The 13,134-nt window shown below is 42.7% G+C and overlaps 2 protein-coding genes across 2 annotated transcripts; one reads left to right on the top strand and one right to left on the bottom strand.

Annotated features, from left to right (window-relative positions):
- Positions 1-2,149: 2,149 nt before the first annotated feature.
- On the bottom strand, positions 2,150-7,638 carry LOC128347727 (40S ribosomal protein S23-like). The gene is made up of 4 exons (XM_053302751.1): positions 7,487-7,638; positions 5,841-6,000; positions 2,534-2,654; positions 2,150-2,347 (listed from the first exon to the last, which is right to left on the bottom strand). Exons 1-4 carry the CDS (start codon positions 7,566-7,568, stop codon positions 2,201-2,203), a joined length of 510 nt encoding a protein of 169 aa, XP_053158726.1. The 5' UTR covers positions 7,569-7,638; the 3' UTR covers positions 2,150-2,200.
- A 325-nt stretch (positions 7,639-7,963) lies between these two features.
- On the top strand, positions 7,964-13,134 carry LOC128347728 (40S ribosomal protein S23). Its single transcript, XM_053302753.1, has 4 exons — positions 7,964-8,120; positions 10,813-10,972; positions 12,015-12,135; positions 12,941-13,134. The coding sequence occupies exons 1-4, from the start codon at positions 8,117-8,119 to the stop codon at positions 13,085-13,087; spliced, it is 432 nt and encodes a 143-aa protein (XP_053158728.1). The 5' UTR covers positions 7,964-8,116; the 3' UTR covers positions 13,088-13,134.

The raw sequence follows: 13,134 nt of genomic DNA, 5'->3' as shown, positions 1-13,134 counted from the left end.
TGGGATCAGAGTACTAAACTCTGGGTCAAGGACCCATTTCATTAAACACATTTCAAAGTAATATGCATAGCTCTCTTTCTAAACAAAAGGAACTGTGGTGGCCCTAATGGGGTTAGAAGCACAAAGGAAGAAATATCACCATGCCAACAAGTAGGAAGAAACCCTTTCCCTTTCCACTGTTTTCCCTTCAAAACTCACCCCCTCCAAACAATTTCCTCCTCAAGAGAGCTGATACAAATAGAAGCGTCAGGATTTTTTCAGCAGCACAATGACAAGGAAAAAAGGACTAACCTCTCCCTGCAAGACACAATTCTGACCCAGATTGTGTGTCCCTCCCCCATGGTTGCAGATTGCTTAAGAAGAGAACCAGCTACCCTTAGGTATGTTACTTTAAGATGCATTTACTATAACATGTAGTTTGGCCCTTTGTATGAAATATTTCCTAGCAAGATGGCAGAGAGAGGCTTCTGAAAACTCAGGAATGTATAAATGATTCATTATCACTGCAGATTTCCTCTGAAACATCACTGAACCTGACTTGCGTTATCTGCATGTGTAATTAAATTAGACTGAAACATATTTAAGAGCAATTATTAATGTTTTAGAAAGAAATCAAACTATGTTCAGAATTGCGCACATAGTACAATTCTGTCCACATTTACTCACAGTCAAGTCCCACTGACATCAATAGTACTTGCTTCCTTGTTAGCATAAACAGGATTTGCTAACATCTGATTACATAGGATTTAAACATTTAATCAATGAGATCAAAATCAACAAGAATATATCAAAGCAAACCATTTTAAGATGACAGCCAAAAGCCCATCTTCAATTATATGCATTATTTTGTCAAGCCATTACTGCTTTAAAAAAAAAAATAGAATACTTAGGCTTGTTTGAATGAGTAAATATAAACATTAACAAAGTTAAAATTACAGATTAATACTGATGTAACAGGTTGCGCAGCACGTGGGCAAGAGCAATCCACCTGCACTGCTGGAGGCTCACAGCAAAGAGTTCACAATCGTGCACCTTTGCACTCCAGAAGTGCTAGTTAGATCAGAAACACATCACTGTTGTCAAGCAACGTGTTTCCAATCTAATTAGCACTTCTGGAGTGCAGGCACTAGTTTGAGTATTTGCACTCAGTGTGGGTGGATTGCAAGATTATTAACTGGGCCTGGGCATTTTGATTATATCACTCCAGTGCTTTGTCAGCTGCACTGGCTCCCAGTCAATTTCTGGGCCCAATTCAAAGTGCTGGTATTGACCTTTAAAGCCCTAAATGGCTTGAGACCAGGTTACCTGAGAGAGCACCTTGCTCCATGTCCTGACTCGGACCTTAAGATCTTCAGAGGCCCTGCTCCAAGTGCCCCTGCCAAACCAAGTGAGGTGGGTGGCTACTAGGGAAGGCTTTTTTGGTGGTTGCACCGTTTATGGAATAGCCTGCACAGTGAGGCTCACCTGACATCACTTTGTTCTTTTAGATGCCAAGTAAAAACCTTTCTGTTCACTCAGGGCTTTTAAATTTGATTTTTAAAACTGACTTTTAAAAAGGTTTTTAAATTGTTTTGTACTGTACTTGGGTTTTGGAGGGGTTTTTTATGTTGTGATTTCAAGTGTTTTATGTGTTTTTACTTGATGTTTTAAATGTTATGTTATGAGGCACCCAGAGAACAATTTGTTATGGGGTGGCTAACAAAGTTTATTATTAATTATTAATATAAATACTACTACTAATACTACTGCCCATGTTATGTTGCACAAGATGTGGGCCATTGAAAGCTTAAGCAACTGTTTTTCCATACAGAAAAATTCAGATATACAAGAGCAGTATGGGAGATACAGCAGGTAATGTTAGGCTGATGAATGTGCTCAAAGAGAAGCAAAGTTGGAAACAAGATGTTGGGCAAGAAAAACACTTGATATGATCCAGCAGGCTTCTTTGTTTGTTCTGTTTAGGGTTAAGTAGGAGCTGTATTAACTAGAATCCAAACTGTCTGGCTTTACTGAGTGTAACAAGTTATAAAAGTCAGGACTCTAGAAGGTTGCTCAGAGCAATCAAACTCAGCATAAGAAAAAGTCATCACATCATTTAAACCGCCAAAGCCACAAACTATATCATACACCATAAAAGGTACAACATAAATTTTTTTTTAGGAGAAAAACTTTATTGAGCATTTGATAACAAAGCAGAGTTTTATGATCTTGGTCTCTCCTTCTTGCCTTTGTACAAGGCTAACAGAGAGACATTAGCTACTTTGACCACCTTGAAACGTACTCCAGGAATGTCACCAACAGCATGGCCCGCCCGACCAAAGCCAGCAACCAGAACTTCATCATTTTCCTACAGTGAAAAAATAATGAAAGAAATGTTTACTCACATGAAATACATGCACATATATTTTAAAGTCAGGGGCTTTAAAACTACAAGAAAAGATAAAGTAGTTTGGTTTAGTTTTCTCTTACTGCTTGGATCTACATTATATCACCAGCAACCATTTTTTAAAAATTGCCTTCCAAACGCATTTACCTCAATGAAGTTCAAACAACCATCATTAGGAACAAAAGCTGTTATTTTCTTGCCATTCTTGATCAGCTGGACTCGGACACACTTTCTGATGGCAGAATTTGGCTGCTTAGCTTCTACACCACTGGGATATGTAATGAACAAGATAGAAGTTGTTACAAGAAATACACCTCTAAACTGAATACCTGCAATTCAATTTACATCTAATACTTATTAGTAATCAAGCAGACACAAACTTTCATACTCAGATCTGTCTTCTCACTATTGTAACTCAAGGCTGAAATGAAAATCTAAAATAAAACTGTGATCTAATGTAACAGACATTACACTGAAAGAACAAAACACATAGTCCCATATAAAAGTCTATCAGTTTCAAACAAATGTAATCTGACCAATGGGTGCTTAATCAAAAGTACATCTCTCTGAATTCAATGGGAATTAGTAGCTATTGTTGTTGAAATAACAACAGTTATAGTTACAATCATTTCAATACCTAATCAGGAATGCAGCCCTGACTAAAGCTGCAATCCCTATGGAGGAGTTAGATGTACCTATGTCTACTGACATCATTCGACTTATATATTCTATAGACTCGGGCTGCCCAACATGCTAGATATTAGGCATGTGCACAGAACCAAACATATACTAGAAAGTATATATACCGTGTAGAGAGTCTATTCCCACACACGCACAAAGGATAAATAAACATATGTTATGAAGCACACAATTACAAAGAAATAGCCTATGTTCTAGATCCCAAAAAGTGTAGCTGAAGGTCAATTGTGTCCATAGTCCTTATACATGTGGATATATAGTTCTTCCAGATCTTTACTTTTCTTAGGTTGGTTCTTGTTCCGGCTGTAACTCCACAAGTTACTCAAAAATCTTCCAGAACCATTGCTCCTTCTGATGGATGCTCCTTGTCCAAGTAATACCCAACAGGTATCCTAGGTAATTTTAACCTGTTTCCTCCTGCTTGAGCAGGACTTCCTCAGGAGAAGTGAGCTGAATACACTTCTTGTGTTCTTTGAACCCATTCCACATCCAAATCTTTAAGTAGGGCCAGGATCAAAAATAGCAAATTATGCCTATAGATAACTGGAAAGGTCATTGACCTGATTTAGACCAAAAGGTTCCAAAGTCCGGAGCTAATAGATATAAAATGCCTCCCTCTGTAGGAGGTCAATTTTGATATTTGCATAAGAAAATTCTTTTTGTTTGTATCTATAGATAACAAAAAATTCCAAATCATTACAGAAGTGCCCTGCCTGCATGAAATGATTAACCATGGGGCATTCCAAATTTTGGTTCCTAATGCGAGAGCGATGTTCCAAAATGCGAGCGCTGGCTGTTCTGGTTGACATGCCTACATATCTCAGGGAACATGGGCATTGTATTATATATATATAATGTTTTTGGTGGAACAGTTAGCAAAAAAGTTCAATCTGTATTTTTTGCCAGTATTATCGTCCCTATATTCTGTGGTTTGCTAAGCCATAGGGCATGCCACACAATGACACTTGAAAAAACCTTTTGGTTCCACGCCCTCCCTCTGAGGTAGGCTATCGGCTCTGACAAGAAAATCCTTGAAACTGGGACTTTTTCGAAAGGCTACTAATGGGAGGTTGGTGCAACCTGGTAAATCAGATACTAGTCTCCAATGACGTCTGATTGTCTGATACACAAATGGGAAAGAGACTGGAAGGACTATGAGTCTCTCCTGTTGGAGAATGGGATTATTTATATATCTTTGATAAGTATTTACTTAAGCTATGTTTTGGTTCCACATTGTATTTGTATAATTGGGAATTTAAAAGGGACAAAAGGTCCACGACTTTTTTGGAAGCTTAGCATTGCTGTTTCCTCACACACGCACATGAATATAATTGGTCATTTAGACGAGATTGGATAAGGAAGCACATCCCTTTTGATCAAAGGGGAGTGAAAACATTTGGCAGATGCTGTAGGATATATTAAGCGTTATCTGTACCATTTGAAGCCAGTACAACTTGGTACTCAGTAGGATTTCTAATTCAGAAACCACTGGCAAGTGCAGTGTCACTTCAGAAGAAATAAATGTGAGTAATAACTTAAAATTTCTAACCCTTTGATTTAATACTATTTGTTGAAGGTATTTTTGTTAAAATGATATATGTATTATTGTGTATTCAGCTCACTTCTCCTGAGGAAGTCCTGCTCAAGCAGGAGGAAACAGGTTAAAATTACCTAGGATACCTGTTGGGTATTACTTGGACAAGGAGCATCCATCAGAAGGAGCAATGGTTCTGGAAGATTTTTGAGTAACTTGTGGAGTTACAACCGGAACAAGAACCTAAGAAAACCTGAGTAAAGATCTAAGAACCTGAGTAAAGATCTAAGAACCTGAGTAAAGATCTAAGAACCTAAGAAAAGTAAAGATCTGGAAGAACTATATATCCACATGTATAAGGACTATGGACACAACTGACCTTCAGCTACACTTTTTGGGATCTAGAACATAGGCTATTTCTTTGTAATTGTGTGCTTCATAACATATGTTTATTTATCCTTTGTGCGTGTGTGGGAATAGACTCTCTACACGGTATATATACTTTCTAGTATATGTTTTGTTCCTTGGTCCGTGTATCCTCCTTGTTTTCACAGTGTGCACATAACCGGCACGGGCCAGTTTGACAGTGGGGAGGGAGTGATTTTAAGAGCGGGGGTGGGTGCACTTCCCCCACACACACCCCATGCGAGTCCCTAAAAGCCCGTGGGGGCAGCAGCATACCTCCCTGCCACCCTGTGATGTTTACCGAATCTACCCGAAAGTAGGACCTGCGACTGCACACATCACTCATGCGCATGTCGTGTGCACACATTAGGTGCGCGCGTGATGTGCCTGCAATATGCGAGTGTGCAAGGTGCACAATCGCAGCTCCTACTTCTGGGTACATCCGGTTGGCACGAGGCAGCAGGGAGGTACGCTGCCGCCCCAACAGGCTTTTAGGAACTCACATACCGGTGGAAAAACGCGCCGTTGAACCTTTGCGCTGGCCAGGGTTTGAACCGGTTTGGAGGGTTCAAACCATAAAAGGGCCTCCAAACCAGTTCGTGCACACCCTTACTAGATATGTGTACTATACTCTACAATGACTTTCCGAGATCTCTTCCATTAGCAGAAAATGAAAATTAGAAAGTCACAGCTTTTTTTTCTATTAACCAAAGAAAAGGTTTTATGCACACTTCTTTCAGGACAATCCCTTTGACCTAACAAGCTCTGCCAAAGCGGTTGGCCTTCAATCAAAATGAATTCTTATATTAAACTTACACTTTTTCCAGGACAATTCCTTTGGCATGGGACGCTCCCCCAAATGGGTTGGCCTTCAAAGCAGTGCCCAGATGGGCCTTCTTGTATTGTTTGTCATGCCATTTCTGGTCCCGGCGGTGACTGCGAAGTTTCCTGGCAGTACGAAGCCCACGGCACTTGCCTGAAAGAATAAAGAGAGTTTTAATCTGAACGCATCAGCTGAAAACTGCTATTGCCCCATTTGATGATTTTGTGCTCACTAGCAGTATTAATTCTAATATTGTTTTAATAGCAAACCGTTCAAAAGAACATAAACACCCTGCTGATCAGACCAAAGGCCCACCTAGTTTAGCATCCTGTTTCCTGCAGTGGCCAACCAAATGCCTTTGGGGAACACTGAAGGAGAACACATAGGCAAACAGCCCTATCCCATACACTGTTATTTCCCCAGCAGCTGGCACTCATAACCATACTGCCTCTGAATCTGAAGGCATCATGTAGTCATGACAGGCACATAGCCATTATGACCAACAGCCATTGATAAACTTGCCTTCCATGTATGTGTCAAATTCCCTTTTAAGGCCGTCTCCGTTAGTGGCCATTTCATGACAATAACTTCCATAAATTAATTATGTGCATTGTGAAAAAAGTACTTTTTTACTTTCTTCTAGCATCATGAAGCGATGAAAAGATTCTCTCTGTCCAAGTCCTCCATACTATGCCTCATTTTATACACCTATATCACATTCCTCATTAGTTCTTTTCTAAACCAAAAAATCTCAGACATTGTAGCCTTTCTTTGTAATTAAGTTCCCTAATCATTCTGGTTTCCTTCTGCTGTTTTCAGCTGTACTAATATCCTCTTTGAAATTTGACAACTAGAACTGTATACACTGCCCAAGATCCTAACCAAGTGAGCATGCTTCGAGGAACTATAGGAACAAACCAGGAGCCCTCATGCAACTCCAGTCCCCTAAGCAAACACTATTGCACCAGAGCCCTTAGAGTTTGAAGCCCTATCCATGCTTTCTAAGACGGGAAACACATTGTTGAGGGTCAGCAACATGTTTCCAATCTTCCAGAGTGCAGGAAGCACTCCCCTGCGTGTGTGCTGTTGTGCCAGAGCTGCACAACTTCAGCTTCCCTGCAACAGTTAAGCCTACAACTGCCATCATACCTATTTGCTACTGTGACTGTGGATTGTGGGTGCTATAGCCCATGAGGGGCAAAGTAGTGAAGCCCTGATCTAAGGGCTCTGGCACAACAGCACACATGCAGGGGGGCTGGAGGAGTTGCATGAAGGCTCCCAGCATGTCCCTGCATCCTCGATATCATTTGCCAGGATATCAAGCGTGGCCACACCACAGCTGCGCATAAGGGAATCATGTTATCTACATTTTTGTTCATTTATTGGTGAGCTTGTTTTAAGATTCTATATTTTAGGCCCTCTAGACATACTGGGCAAAAACCGGGATAAAAGCAGCTCCCAGGCAGAATTGTCACGTCAGCGGACCGGGCACGTGGAGTAGGCCTGAGCCAGGCCAAAGCTCATATTCCAAGGCCTCAAAACTGCCGCCCCGAAATTGCCCACCAGGAAGGTTTTATTAATCCCGAAAGGAGACTATTTCCGAAAAGAACTATTATTCCCGTAAAGAAAACCCGCTCACCCATCCTGCAGCCGCCCGTCCAGCCTAAAGCTACCCGAAAGAAAGACCCACAATCCTCTGCGGTCCCTTCAGGCAACCTCATCCAGGACCCCGCACAGGGTGGCTAGCGTTACGCCTGCCACCCGAAGTTTCTCTACCCCTCTTGAGGCGAAAGAGAAGGCGGGGGTGAATAAAGAGGAGGCCTGCAAGTTACCCATGGTGGGCAAAACGGGAAAAGACGGGACACTACAATATTCTTTCTATTAAAAATGTAAAGAAATGAAACGAAGAAGTCAGTCTCGCCCAAGCCGAGCTTCCGGTTTCACATTGAAAGCCGCCAGATTGACCATGCTAATCTAAGGGACACTCTATCATTTGCATCTCTATGGTGAAAAGCTTATTTTCCCACACTTGCTAAAAATACACTAATAAGGGCTTCGGTCTATCAAAAACGCCTCTCTGTTTCTAAGGTGTGGGTGGGACTGCATCCCGAGCTCGACGGTGCATAGGGGGGTGAAGATTTTCTGAGCAGGCGTTTAGGTAGGCAACTCTGCCTGCACGGAAAGGGTCCTCGTAGCGGAGGAGGGTCTGTGTCGCGGTGGATTGTGGGCCTCTCTCTTTCCTTCCTCCTCGGGATCCGAGTTCGGCACGATGGGTGAGTGACTGGCTCTGGGTGGGGGTGTCTCGCGATGGCTGGAAGGGCGCGGGGTGCAAGAGGGGACCCCACAAGCACGCCGCGGCCCTGCCCTGCGAGAAATATGGCCTCTTGGGCTGCCCCCTCGAAGTTAGCCAAGCCCGGGAGAAGTGAACTACGCGGCCGCCTCGGAAAGGGTCCCTCCTTTTTTGAGGCTGGATTCCTAATTCCCGAGCTCCAGGTGGTGCGCATGGTTCTCTCGCACACCACATCGGAACATAGGGAGCTGCCTTATCCCGAGTCGGACCATTGGTCCCTCTAGGTCAGTATTGTCTGCCCAGACTGGCAGCGGCTTCTCCAAGGTTGCAGGCAAGAGGAGTCTCTCTCAGGCCTCTCTTGGAGATGAATAAAGAGGAGGCCTGCAAGTTACCCATGGTGGGCAAAACGGGAAAAGACGGGACAGTACAATAGTCTTTCTATTAAAAACGTATTTCTATTAAAAACGTTCCAGGGAGGGAACTGGGAACTTAGATGCTCTTCCCAGAGCGGCTCCATCCCCTAAGGGGAATATTGTGTCTCCCATTCAAATGCAAGCCTGGGTGGGCCCTGCTTAGCAAAGGGGACGATTCCTGTTTGCTACCACAAGACCAGCTCTCCTCATACGCACTCTGTGTGGGAGAGGTTAGGCTGAGAGAGAGAGGCTGGCCCGAAATAACCTGGTGAGCTTCATGGCTGGGTGGGGATTTGAACCTGGGTCCCACTGGGTCTGATTGAAGCTGTTCCTTGAAGAGCCCCTGGTGGCGCAGTGGTAAAACTGCCACCCTGTAACCAGAAGGTTACAAGTTCGATCCTCACCAGGGGCTCAAGGTTGACTCAGCCTTCCATCCTTCCGAGGTCGGTAAAATGAGTACCCAGAATGTTGGGGGCAATATGCTAAATCATTGTAAACCGCTTAGAGAGCTCCGGCTATAGAGCGGTATATAAATGTAAGTGCTATTGCTATTGCTATTCCTGGAGGTATTTTTTCCTCTCCCTGCCCAACATGTCAAGCCATTAGAACATCCAGGATTGCTCTGAATAGTCGTGTGGAGATTCATGCTAATCATGGAGAGTTGGCAGCTTTACACCTGGTCTTAGTCCAACATTCTCACTGTTGTGCTGCCTGGTTCTCAAGAGGGATGTGTGCGGAAGCGGATGGGGGTGGCTTGAGGGGGTGGGGGTGCCACTATAAGGGCGGGTACTTGCGGCCGAAGGGAGATACACTGCCGTCCAGAAGGCTTTTATGGAAAATGAGCACCAGTGGGGAGGGGTGGGGGGGAGTGCACCCTCCCCCACCCTTAAAGTGGCACACACACAAACACGGTGTTCGAACCTGTTTGGAGGCCTGTGAAAGGGATCATTGCCTCTCCCTCCACCCTGCTACCAGATTGCCCTGGGATTATAATTTATGGGCCCTCCTGTCTCCTGCTTACTTTAGCCTTCAGGTTCCTTGAAAGAATTCTTTGACTATGGAGACATATACACACAGGCTGATTGAGATGGAATATTTGTAAATTGAGCATGATGGCTTTGCAGGTGAAGCGTTAATAGCATAAGAACAGCCCTGCTAGATCAGTCCCAAGGCCTGTCTAGTCCAGCATCCTGTGTCACACAGTGGCCCACCAGATGCCTCTGGGGAGCCCACAGGAAAGAGGTATGTGCATGCCCTCTCTCCTGCTGTTGCTCCCCTGCAACTGGTAGTGAGAAGCATTGTGCCTCTGAGGCTGGAGGTGGCCCACAGCCACCAGACTAGTAGCCATTGATAGACCTGTTCTCCATGTCTTATGTTTTTGATTGATATCTATACCGCCCTTCCAAAAATGGCTCAGGGCAGTTTACACAGAGGAATAATAAATAAATAAATAAGATGGATCCCTGTCCCCAAAGGGCTCACATTCTAAAAAGAAACATAAGATAGACACCAGCAATAGTCACTGAAAGTACTGTGCTGGGGGTGGATAGGGCCAGTTACTCTCCCCCTGCTAAATAAAGAGAATCACCACATTAAAAGGTGCCTCTTTGCCAAGTTAGCAGGGGTTATGTGACCATGTCTTCAGAGTGGATTGTCCATTCCCCATTCTGTACATCATTCTTGCCTCATTTAATTTTAGACAGAAGGATCTGCCTCTTCACCCATTAAAGCACTGTATACATTAAAAATACTCAATTATTATTATGAGAATAAGTTAGGAAATGTTTTGTATACTTGTAAGCCTCACACGCTGGATTCTGGCATTCGGTTCTTTGGATTTTTTCCCCTTGAACTTGTATTTTAAAATCTGGAGCTTCTTACACCTAGTTGGAACTCAGGGAATACTAAGGAACAGTAATGGCACTCAAGTGGACTCTGGGGGTCATCTATGACTATTCAGTCCCTTGACTGTGGGACTTCTCTGTCCATAGCCACTCTGGTTTGTAGTCCATTAGCCATAAATTGCCCAGTTTACAGCAATGATACTAGTAGATAAAACTTGTAAAGACACTTCTGCAGGAACCAGGTTCTGTATTAGAACATATTCTATGCATTTTACAGTGTAGTCATGACTATGTTGATGAAAAGGTGTGGGTCATACCACAATTCAAAAAGGAGGGTTGAAAGTGGTCGATCCTAGATGTTAAGTTCTATGAATTTAGCCATTCTTGCCAAATAAACTCCAGTGTGCTATTTTTTCAGGCAAGTGTCGTGGGCTTCGTACCGCCAGGAAGCTGCGCAGTCACCGACGTGATCAGAAGTGGCATGACAAACAGTACAAGAAGGCCCATCTTGGCACTGCTTTGAAGGCCAACCCGTTTGGGGGAGCTTCCCATGCCAAAGGAATTGTCCTAGAGAAAGTGTAAGCATCATCCAAGAATTTGTACAATCTAGATTTTGAATGAGACTCTAGTTCCTGTAAAGAGTTTTGTACTATGCAGTAGAACTGATGATATGAAGGCAATTTAAGAGCATGTGTAAGTGTACTTTTAAAGCTGACTTTAAAAGGGGTTTAGACAAAGCATGGAGGAGAGATCTATTGCTGGCTACTAGTCAGAATAGCATGTGGAACCGCCATGTTCTGAGACAGTGTATAGCAGTTTCTGGAGCAACAGGTAACTGCCTTCAGTCCTTGCTTTTGGGCTTCCCAGGGGCCTATGGCTTGCTGCTGAGAAATAGAATGTTGATGGCTCTTGCTCTGATCCAACATAACCTTCCTTATTTTCATAGGGGCATTGCTAGCATTTTGCCTGTTCCCTAAATTTAAAAATGTCATTATTCACCTAGATTAGCACCACAGAATTTTCAGGCTGCCATTCTGGAAAATAATGTATGCTATTACATAGTATGTGTTTGTGCAGATAAAGATGGATACTAGAAGATTTAGTCAGTCTTTGAATTTCAAATGTCTTCTAGCTTTGTTCTTGAACCTTTTTTTCCTTAGCGGAAATGTAAGCAATCTTGGTTGACATGCCTTGGAGTAATGCTGACATTTTAGAACCTCTCTTGAAGGAAAAAACGTCATTAAACAATACCGTACAACTCCAGGGATGAACGCTTCTCACAGCTGTTAGTGCTTCAGGTTTATTTCTCTTATGTCTAGCTTGCATTTCCATGTTTGTGACTTTAGCAGGGCTTCTCTTATTTCCAATACCGTTTCTCTTTTTTATTTAGAAGGTGTGCTTCTTAGAACATCTTGTTTTTACCTTAACTCAGTAAGTTTGAGTTGTCCTTCATACATAGCCAATAGACAGCTCTGGTTGGTTTTGAGGTGCTCCTGTAAAATGTGGCTGCTTAAAACCAACCTCCTCATCAGTGCAGTGTTTTTTGTTGTCCTAACTAATAGCACATACATACTTCTGTGCTAAAAATATAAGCATGTCTCTTCATTCTTTCCATTTTAGTGGTGTAGAAGCTAAGCAGCCAAATTCTGCCATCAGGAAATGTGTCCGAGTCCAGCTGATCAAGAATGGCAAGAAAATAACGGCCTTTGTTCCTAATGATGGTTGTCTAAACTTCATTGAGGTGAATATTTTATCAGAAACACTAGACCTCATTGCATGTGTTCAACACACATATAGTCTCTGTACCGTGTACATGTGTGCAGTTATTTGCCCATTATGTTCAACTCATTTCCCATCTATGACATGCATTTGAGGGACAAGATTCATTTTAAAAATGACTATGTACAGACATTCATACAAATGCATTCACACGTGTACTGTCACCAGACAATGTCTGAATAGGGCTACTCAGAATTATTTATATGTGAATACAACTTTATGATGTATTTCAGCTTCATGATGGTGGCTATAGCAGAAAGAGGTTGTTCGCATGGGAGTGGGGGGGGGGATTCAGACATTTCCAGGGATGCAATTTTCCATGCAGGCAAGCCTTGTACTTGAAGAGTGCAGGAGGCAATAGGGATGCTACCCTCCCATCACCAGCATTTAAGAGAAAAGGAAAATTGGAAGCTCATTGGGAAGAAGCAACACTCATAAAAAACATAATCACTATGGGCTTTTGAGGATTTCAGAGACTGAGGAAGGTCTTATATTGTACACATGATTTATAGTTCCCTAGGATCCAAACCCTTTTTTCCAAGGAGATTGGGAAATGCCTCTCACAAGTTTGACAACTCACAAAAGTTCCTTCCTGTTTTTCAGCTGTGCTGCTGCTTAATTATTTAAGAAATAATTGTCTTTGTGTGACAAGCATACACAAAGTTCATAGGAAATGTTTTAGCAGAATTGAATTGTCTGTGGTGTCTGCCACTTGTACAATGCTTGTTCATAGTCTGACATTGCATTATTACTTGTTCCAATTCCAGGAGAATGATGAGGTTCTGGTTGCTGGCTTTGGTCGGGCAGGCCACGCTGTTGGTGACATCCCTGGAGTTCGTTTCAAGGTGGTCAAAGTAGCTAATGTCTCTCTATTAGCCTTGTACAAAGGCAAGAAGGAGAGACCAAGATCATAAAACTCTCCTTTGTTATCAAATGCTCAATAAAAACTTCTCTAAAAACC

This window comes from Hemicordylus capensis, chromosome 2, assembly GCF_027244095.1.
Source record: "Hemicordylus capensis ecotype Gifberg chromosome 2, rHemCap1.1.pri, whole genome shotgun sequence".
NCBI classification, from domain to species: domain Eukaryota; kingdom Metazoa; phylum Chordata; class Lepidosauria; order Squamata; family Cordylidae; genus Hemicordylus; species Hemicordylus capensis.
Note: the sequence above shows the minus strand (reverse complement) of the source record. Positions and strands in the feature narration are given on the sequence as shown.

Excerpts from the sequence above, each read along its gene's own strand:
- LOC128347727 (XM_053302751.1), bottom strand. The coding sequence starts at position 7,568 with ATGAGGTTGCCTGAAGGGACCGCAGAGGATTGTGGGTCTTTCTTTCGG. Across the intron at positions 6,001-7,486 it reads GACGGGCGGCTGCAGGATGG|GCAAGTGCCGTGGGCTTCGT; the intron begins GTGAGCGGGTTT and ends TTATTCTTTCAG. Across the intron at positions 2,655-5,840 it reads GGAATTGTCCTGGAAAAAGT|TGGTGTAGAAGCTAAGCAGC; the intron begins GTAAGTTTAATA and ends TACATATCCCAG.
- LOC128347728 (XM_053302753.1), top strand. Across the intron at positions 10,973-12,014 it reads GGAATTGTCCTAGAGAAAGT|TGGTGTAGAAGCTAAGCAGC; the intron begins GTAAGCATCATC and ends TTTCCATTTTAG. Across the intron at positions 12,136-12,940 it reads GTTGTCTAAACTTCATTGAG|GAGAATGATGAGGTTCTGGT; the intron begins GTGAATATTTTA and ends TTCCAATTCCAG.